This window comes from Neomonachus schauinslandi, chromosome 9, assembly GCF_002201575.2.
Source record: "Neomonachus schauinslandi chromosome 9, ASM220157v2, whole genome shotgun sequence".
NCBI lineage: Eukaryota > Metazoa > Chordata > Mammalia > Carnivora > Phocidae > Neomonachus > Neomonachus schauinslandi.
In genome coordinates, this window is record NC_058411.1 from 45,266,120 (window position 1) to 45,275,446 (window position 9,327).

General features: G+C 36.9%; 1 protein-coding gene across 2 annotated transcripts in view; it reads left to right on the forward strand.

The window, feature by feature from the left end:
* Positions 1-8,935, forward strand: part of FERMT2 (FERM domain containing kindlin 2) — an 87,837-nt gene extending 78,902 nt beyond the window's left edge. Inside the window, exons 11-16 of one of the 2 annotated variants that reach the window (XM_044918402.1) lie at positions 1,869-1,975; positions 2,114-2,335; positions 5,048-5,068; positions 5,699-5,823; positions 6,114-6,255; positions 7,656-8,935. In XM_044918402.1, coding sequence (XP_044774337.1) covers positions 1,869-1,975; positions 2,114-2,335; positions 5,048-5,068; positions 5,699-5,823; positions 6,114-6,255; positions 7,656-7,829 — 791 coding nt within the window. In that variant the 3' untranslated portion in view covers positions 7,830-8,935. The remainder of the gene's footprint in view (positions 1-1,868; positions 1,976-2,113; positions 2,336-5,047; positions 5,069-5,698; positions 5,824-6,113; positions 6,256-7,655) is intronic. The other variant, XM_021701540.1, reaches the window with a different exon arrangement.
* The last annotated feature ends 392 nt before the right edge of the window (positions 8,936-9,327 follow it).

Genomic DNA, 9,327 nt, shown 5'->3' on the forward strand with positions numbered 1-9,327 from the left:
CTTCCTGCCAAGCAGGAGCCCGATATGGGGCTCGATCCCAGGACCCTGGGATCATGATCTGAGCCAAAGGCAGACGCTTAACGACTGAGCCACCCAGGCGCCCCCAAACATCTCTTTGTTTTAACTTTGCAGATTAAATGCATTGCCACACAACTTACTGATAGTGTGTAATACTTGCACAGAAAGAGTTAAATGCTGTAGCTAATACTTTTAAAAGAAAGCAAGGGGGAGAAAGTCCACCAAATTCATGATAGGAGTTGCTTCTGGAGAGAAGACCTCCCATTTATCTAAAATGTTCTGTTTCTTTTAATATGATACTTCAGTTTTAAAATTTGTCCTTTTTATGTGGTGGATATATAGAGGTTTATTATCTTGTTTCTTATACTCTCTGTGCAGAGAGAAATTTGCTCGAGTACAAAGAGCAAGGAGACCACAGGCCCTGCTAACAGTTTACAAGCCTACTTGATGGTCCTGAGACATATTGAGGGTGACAACTGGAATGCCCTTTAAAGAGCTTGACATGTACATTATCTTTTTGTCCTTATAGCATTCCAGTGAGGTAGAGTTTAAGGTCGGGAAATTTGGGGAGAGATGTTAAATAAATTGGCAATAATTATGAAGTGACAGAGAAAGGTGTGGAACCTAAATCAGATGGCAGAGCTCCACTCCACTGTATTACACCAGTTACTACTTGTTTATGACAGCCATTATCCCACCATCTAACTGAGTATATGTTCAGTCCATCTAAAGCTACTAGCTAATGCTTAACAGAGTTGATTACATGGATTTTGTAGCCCATAAATCTATGTGTTGCTGAAAACTTGACAGTAAAGTTCTGAATATCAGTTATTTTCATGCTGACTTCCCCAGTATGTAAGTGTACATTACCTTCTGTAGTAGATATGCTCCTAAAATACTGCGCATAAAGTTAACTTACGAATTGAGTCCTATCTATGAAGGAATTACGATTTTAAAGAAACCATTTTTGTGCAGATGCTCACCCTCTGTATCGAAGTATTTGTAAGTGTGAATATTTAAGTGCTCCAGCACTGTGGAATTTGGGAAAGAGGCATGTGCGTAGGAGCATCCAGTTGGATCAGGAAAGCCTGTGTTTTCCCTCCTCTCTTCTCCCCTCCCCTCCCCCTGTGCCATTAGGCTTCTTCCTTCCATGGAGGCATAGGGGGGGCCCTGAGGAGACTCCCATATAGGACCCCAGCTCAAACTAGGAATCCCACACACACAGTACCTTTTCTTTTTTTAAAGGCATCATAAAAGTTATTTATTCTTGGGGCACTGGCTGGTAGAGCATGGGGTCATGAGTTCCAGCCCCATGTTGGGTAGAGAGATTACTTAATGTGTTTTGATAAGATGACTTTTTTTAAGTTAGAATTGAATTACAGAAAGATGCTTTAATACCCCTATACATTTAGAAATGTAAAAACCCCAAATAATTTAAGGTTCAAGGAACTGAATGATATTAAAACAGTATTGGGGCACCTGGGCGGCTCAGTTGGTTGAGCATCCAACTCTTGGTTTCAGCTTGGGTCATGATCTCAGGTTGTGTCGGGCTCTCTCTCTCTCTTTTAAACAAATCTTAAAAAAAAAAAAACCCACAATGTGGGATAGTGTTTTGGGGTAATATCCTTTTTAATAGTACCCTTTCCTTCTCTTTTCAGTCAAGTTTTATGAAGGCCACAAACTGTATTAGATGTGACTCTCTGCTCCACCTCAAAGTTATTGGGCAGAAAAACTTCTTCCAGAAACAGCAAAATTCAGCATGTTAAGATACCATAAAATGAGGGCTGCCTGTATTGGCTTGGGATTTCTTAAAAGTAAATTTGACCATTTTAATACTTTCTTTATTATAGGATGTGAAGTTACCCCAGATGTAAACATTTCAGGGCAAAAATTTAACATCAAACTCCTGATTCCAGTTGCAGAAGGCATGAATGAAATCTGGCTTCGTTGTGACAATGTAAGTTTTCCGATTAAAAATAAAAACCTCAATTTTTCTTTGATTCCTTAGTATGAGTAGACCAGTCATCCTTACGTTTTATACTCAAAGGGACCCGTCATGTGATACATTTCATATTTTAGTATTTCTTTTCAACAGGAAAAGCAGTATGCACACTGGATGGCAGCCTGCAGATTAGCCTCCAAAGGCAAGACCATGGCAGACAGTTCGTATAACTTAGAAGTTCAGAATATTCTTTCCTTTCTGAAGATGCAACATTTAAACCCAGATCCTCAATTAATACCAGAGCAGATCACAACTGATATAAATCCTGAATGTTTGGTGTCCCCTCGCTATCTAAAAAAGTACAAGAACAAGCAGGTATTTGATTCATTTTACTTCACCTATTTTCTTCTGGTTTTATGTACATACTTTAAATTTAGTTTCCCCTCTTATACAAAACTTTTAATATCCGGTGGCCAGAGTATAAAATAGGCTGCAGATATAAATTGGTCATTTAAAAAAATGTTTCTCATTTTCATAGGACAGATAAGGAGGTAAGATGTTGGAAGCATATTTACTCGCAACAACCTAAGGAAACCACCCTGTGAATGGGGTGTTCTTTCAGTGTGGATGCTTTGGGTTTTACTCCTTATATAATGAAGTGTGGGTATAAAGCACAGCCAGCATTTCCCAACAAAATCTATAACAACTCTTCTTGCTGTCGAAATTGACTTTTCCAGCTTCGGAAATAAACTTTGTAAGGGTGGAAATAGTCTATAGTTCAACATTGTTTTTTCTTTCTTTCTTTTTTTTTTTTTTAAAGATTTTATTTATTTGAGAGAGCGAGAATGAGAGAGAGTACATGAGAGGGGGGAGGGTCAGAGAGAGAAGCAGGCTCCTCGCTGAGCAGGGAGCCCGATGCGGGACTCGATCCCGGGACTCCAGGATCATGACCTGAGCCGAAGGCAGTCGCTTAACCAACTGAGCCACCCAGGCGCCCTCAACATTGTTTTTTCTTAACAGTAAAGAACCTAAACCAAGATTTACATGATGTGACAGAGTTTGGTAAATTTTCATTGAAATTTCACTGCTTTTGTTCACTCTGTTTAGAATTCCTTTCCTGGAAATTAATACCATAAAAGGATTGCTATTTAGGAAAATGGTTCTTTGGTACAACATAAAAGGTTCTTTGCAGGGGAATTTCACTTGGGATAGCCCCCAGTATTCGCTACACCAAACATCATGCCGTAAAAGGCAAAGGCTTCAGTCTGAGGTGGGGGGTGAAGAAGACCTTTCAAATAAATATTTCATTTCTATATAGTTTCATTTTTATCTCTGTTAAAGAATAATTTTAAAACATTACTGAAAGGGCCCAATGAAATACCCAGAACGCTTATTAATTCTTAACTTTAAATATAATGTTTATCATATGGGTCTGAAATCACTTAGCTAAAAATAAATATTCAGAAGTTTTAATCACCAAGTATTTGTCTTTAAGTTTCAGAGGTTGTGTAAGCTACATGGAAATTGTTTATCCCACAGTCCTATGATGTGGGAGTAGTAAGGAATGGAGGAAATGCTGCCCTGGGGAGCTTTGTGGAATGTAGATTGTAAGTTAAAAAGGCAAAGTGAATCAAGTACTAATTTCATTTTTTTTTTATTCTTAATTATTTCATTTAAAAATTACTTGTTAAAAAAAACCTTGTTTCTGAAAGTGGATTCATTTGCCTTCAGAAGGCAAGGAAGAATTTCAAACCTTAGCAAGCTTACCATTTCACTATCAGGTATCAGGAAAAAGAGATCTTAAAATGTAACTGTGAATATTGCCAAATGTTGGTTTAGTTGTCAGAGGTACTGAGTTGTTTTCTCAGAAGCCTTTCAAATGATAATTTTCACTTTTTAAAAAAGATAGTTTTCTATCCCTGATTTCTCAGCTAGATTGTCAAGTGAAAATTCTCTTGCGGACAAAAACAGTGAATATTTGACTGTCTTTAACTGGCAGGATGGCAGTATGTGTGTGGTCCATGGTTAAGGATTCTTCCAGCCTTGTCTTCCATGTTGGCCTCTTACCAAATGCATAATCTTTCCTAATTCTCCCTTCCCTGACTAGATTTATAAGTTGTTCCCAGAAAGTAGAGACCTAGGAAGTGCTGACAGGCAGAAGTATAGTTGCTATTGTGTGTCAGGTGCTGTACTAGTCATTGGATGTAGTGCTTAGTAATCGTTAAGCTATCTAATACAGTGGCATTCAGGAGTCCAGTAGGAAGAGATGCGGGCCATGGGCTCTTTCATTCCTACCAGGGCCCATCAATAGAGATTCTGTTATATTTAATCTACTTTAAATCCCCAAAACTACATATTATTTAAACTTGCTATATATATCTTAACGTGACTATGACTCCAAACCGGATTTTTACATTTTAAAGAAGAGTTGTTCCCTGTTTTACCCATGTGAACACAAATTGAAATAGACTAATATGTGTACAACCTCCATTCCTAGTGTAGTGTATAGCATCTCTTCATTTTCCCTTCCAGGAAAAAGGATGCAAAAAACAGATGGTAATTGAGGGGTTTGCTTTTCTCTTGTAAATAAAGAAACAGTATGGTCACTGCACTTACTTTATACCTTCAGCTTATTTCTGAAAAGCGGTGCATGGGTCATATTATTGGACTCAATCTCAAAACATTAAAGGTTTTTGAATATTAATTTTGATTTTGCTACTAAAATCATTAGTCCTACCCTAACCAGTAAGAACCTGGTAAATGAGCAGGGAAAAGGGTATTTGCTCTTTATTTTTCCCTACAAATTCTCTACCCATAATTTTAGTAACACTTAACAATCTTAAAATAATGTTGGAAGTATTTCTCAGTATCCTAAATGGAAAGTAATCGCTGCTTCCTTGTTTTCATTTTCATGCTTGCATTTACTTTGCTTGGTTTCCACCTAAAGTAATTTTTTTTGCATGGTTTTTGGCTGGAATTTTGGTTTGCAGGTTACCGCAACTTTTTCTTTGCTTCATTGCCATTTTTCTGATTGCCTTTTTTTTTTCTTTCTGCTTCCTTTTTCTTTCTTCGCATTGCCATCTACAGCCAGGCTATATAAGAGATTTGGTAAGTTATCCATATTTACCAAAAAAAAAAGAAAAATACATAAAATATTGAAAGCCCTAGCCACAATCCCCTCTTACGGATTAATTTCCTTCCACTCTGTGGGAGTAATCATCCCAAAGGGAGTATAATTTAAATTAAAAGTTAACTTTTCTAATGATTCCTTTAGAAAAAATTTTAAATTATTATGGTGGTTTCAAGTACTAATTTAAAGGTGCTAATATTCCTGCTAGAAATTTATGTTCCAGGTACTCACTCTGATAATTGTGTCTTGGTGCTCAATTTAAAACTCATATCATGTAAAGGATTAGAACATGCCCTTTTATAAAAGCAGTGACATACGTGTGTATACTTGGAATGTATCTCCAGCGTGGCAGTTACGTACTCCTAATTGTACTTCTTGTTTTTGGATATATGGAAACTGACATTAATGAAGAAATATATCAAGGTTTATTTTGAAGAGTCATCATTCTACTGAAATTCCCAAACGTAGCTGTAGAAATTTCCTAATTCCAACTCTTAACAATACGTGATTGTAGGGTGGGGCACATAATTCAGTTTTTTACTTTTTGTCTTGATCCTCCCATGAAAGAATATTGTCTGATGGTAAAGGTGGTGTTTAATCATGTTTAGATAACAGCAAGAATCTTGGAGGCCCATCAGAATGTAGCTCAGATGAGTCTAATTGAAGCCAAGATGAGGTTTGTTCAAGCTTGGCAGTCGTTACCAGAATTTGGCATCACACACTTTATTGCAAGGTCAGTGGTTCTCCTAAACACTTGTGTATAAATCTTAATCTGTTCCTTTTTACTTAATCTACTTCAATTAAACATTTAAAGTACCTACCGAGATCTGTTGAGCAATTTGAAACCTATTTTCTATACTTGTAATTTTTACATTAAAAATTCAAAATGATTTCTATTTTTACTTATGTGAAAATACCTTTTTTTTTTTTTAAAGTGCACATCTTAAAAGAAAACCAGAGCAGCATGTCCTCCCACTCCCACCAACATGTTTTTAAACATTTTGTATGTTTTTAATACTGTAGGTTCCAGGGAGGAAAAAAAGAAGAACTTATTGGGATTGCATACAACAGACTGATTAGGATGGATGCCAGCACAGGAGACGCAATTAAAACATGGCGTTTCAGTAACATGAAACAGTGGAACGTAAACTGGGAAATAAAAATGGTAAGCTCAGTGTTAACTTGAGTGCATGTAGAGCCCTTCTGCTAAGAATTAGTCAATTAAGAATAAAAAGGCCGATAAATTCTGTAGATTATTTGTATCATCACCTCTTAAAGTATAAAACCTGGTTGGTTATTCATTTCCCAATTAAACTTGTCCACTTCATAACTAGCCCAGTTATTAGAATTCTAAGAACATAAGGATCTGCTTAGAAGCTGGTTTTCTGGAAATGGTACACCCCTGTCAGTCATGGTAGCAGCTACTGTTTATTGAGGGCCTCCCTTGCACCAGTGCTGATGCTAGATGTTGTTACATTCATACCCTATTTCTCAGCTCACCACAGCCTGCTGGGGTGGTTGGATTGGCCCTCCTTTACAAAGGAGGACACTCAGACTTAGAGGCCTGACAGCCATGATTGCCATAACCACACACTTGGTCACAGGGTCAGGATTCAAACTCAGACGCTCAGGGTGTCAAACCTGGCACAGCTACTCCTATATATCATGCTGCCCCTAGCCTTGGAGTACAAGGAATAGCATTTAAAATAAGCAGTCTTCTACTGATAAGCCATGGGTTTTGGGATCATTAGGTTTGTTGTATCAGTTTCTCTTACTGCATAGAATCTCATATTTCTGAAATACAGTAGTATCTCTCCTTATCTGTGGTAACCACAGTCCAGAAGCAGATGACCCATCCTCCTGACGTATTGTTAGAAGGTCCATAGTAGCCTAACACTACGTCACAGTGTCTGCTGTGTGCTTCACCTTCATCCCATCACGTGGGCATTTTATCATTTCCCATTATCACAAGGGTGAGTACAGTACAATAAGATATGTTGAGAGAGACCATATTCACATAACTTTGATTATAGTATATTGTTATAATTCTGTTTTATTATTGTTAATCTCTTATAGTATCTAATTGATAAACTTTATCATAGATATGTATGTAAAGGGAAAAAAGCATAGTATATATAGGGTTCAGTACTGTCCACAGTTTCAGGCATCCACTGGGGGTCTAGAAATATAGTCCCCATGGATAAGGGAGGGCTACTGTATTCAAACATGATACCTAAAGGTTAAATATCTAGAGCAAATATTAAATTAAATGCAGGAAGTAGGTTTTCTCCCAGGCCTTGAAGAGAGACCTCATTAATTGAATCACCAGAGACCACTGGGAACATAATGACCTAAACCCCTTGCATTCAGTCTTTTCAGAACATGAAAACTAAAAAGGAGTGGTGGAGGGGCTAATAAACTTAATTCTTTTGGAATATTAAGTTTAGGATTTAAAAAAAAAATTGAGGATCAACAAGTACTCTGTGAGAGGGCAGACTTTAAATAGAACACTACCATACGGAGTTCTCCTGGGACTGACAGACAGTTCTTGGGTCTTTGTTCCAGGTCACGGTAGAGTTTGCAGATGAAGTACGATTGTCCTTCATTTGTACTGAAGTAGATTGCAAAGTGGTTCATGAATTCATCGGTGGCTACATATTTCTCTCAACACGTGCAAAAGACCAAAATGAGAGTTTAGATGAAGAGATGTTCTACAAGCTTACCAGTGGTTGGGTGTGAATAGAGATACTGTGTAATGAAACTCCATGGCCATAACAATATTTAACTTTGAAAGCTGTTGGTTGTTATATGCTGCTTAATAAAGTAAGCTTGAAATTTATCATTTTATCATGAAAACTTTTTTGCCTTACCAGACCAGTTAATAAGTGCACTAACAAGCACGACTATTAATCTGCTATCATGATACAATATATGGACTTGAATATGGCACACATTCCTTAGGGCCATGAATTGAAAACTAAAGTAGTGGGCAAGTCAGGAGCAAAAAATCACTGATTTAATTTAAGCTAGCCAAACCAAGAAACTTAAGCCATCTACTTTAAAGCTATCCAGGGCTTAAACTATATGAAGTCTATTTATCATGTTTAATGCATGTGTTTTAATGTATGTTTAATTTGATCTTGTGTTTTAAAAATACCTACTTCTGGTAGCCATTGATTCTCCATCCCCCACTCCCACCCCCAAATAAATCAGGCCTGCGAAAGATGCCTGATATTTAATAATGTCATTGTTTGACCTTGAAGGAAAATGCTATCAGTCCGTTAGGCTTGGTTTGTTTTTGTCCTTGAAGAAGCATGTATGTATATTGTCTGTGTTTTTATTTTTACACCCTATTGTATTACAACACTTTTAGTATTCACCAGCATATTCACTGTCTGCCTAAAATATGCAACTTTTGCATTACAATATGAAGTAAAGGTCTATGAAGTATGCATTTTGTGTAACTAATGTACAAACACAAATTTTATAAAATTGTACAGTTTTTTTAAAAAACTACTCACAACTAGCAAATGCCTTAGATGTAGCATCTTTGCATTAATTAAATGCTTTTAAAAATATAATTAATGTGCAGTTTTCATACCTGCTAAATTAAGAATGACTTCATTATAGTCATAATTTGCCACAGTGTCCTTAACTCTAATGCCTGGACTGGCCATGTTCTCGTCCGCTGCGCTGTTACGGTCCCCGTTGGTGCTAGTCAGAAAATTCCTAGCTCACACAACCCAAAAGGATGCCGGGAGGGGTGGATTACCAGTATTGTCCAATAATCCATGGTTTAAAGACTGTATAAATGCATTTTATTTTAAATAAAAGCAGAATCTTTTATTTATGTTTCTTTTTGTACTTCTTGTCTTTACTGTTTACATGCTAATTATCTGATGAAATGAACTTTTGCCTATACCTTGCGTTATGAGGACAGCTTGCTGGTATTCCAGAGTATCACCAGGTAGTGATACTTAATCTCTAGGATAGAGTCTTCCACCCCCCTCACTTTTTCTGCTACTTAAAAATGAACTGCATAATATTTAAATATTAGAAATATAAACAGAAATATGACAGTTGAACAGACATTGTTGACTTGGGCCAAATTGGTTAGAACTGCAAACTGACTCCTGGTCTAAAAAACCACAACTCACATGTATGAATTTATTCCCTGTTGTTAGTGCTATTACATCCTCATTCCACCACAAAACAGCAGTCCTGGACTTTCTCCTTT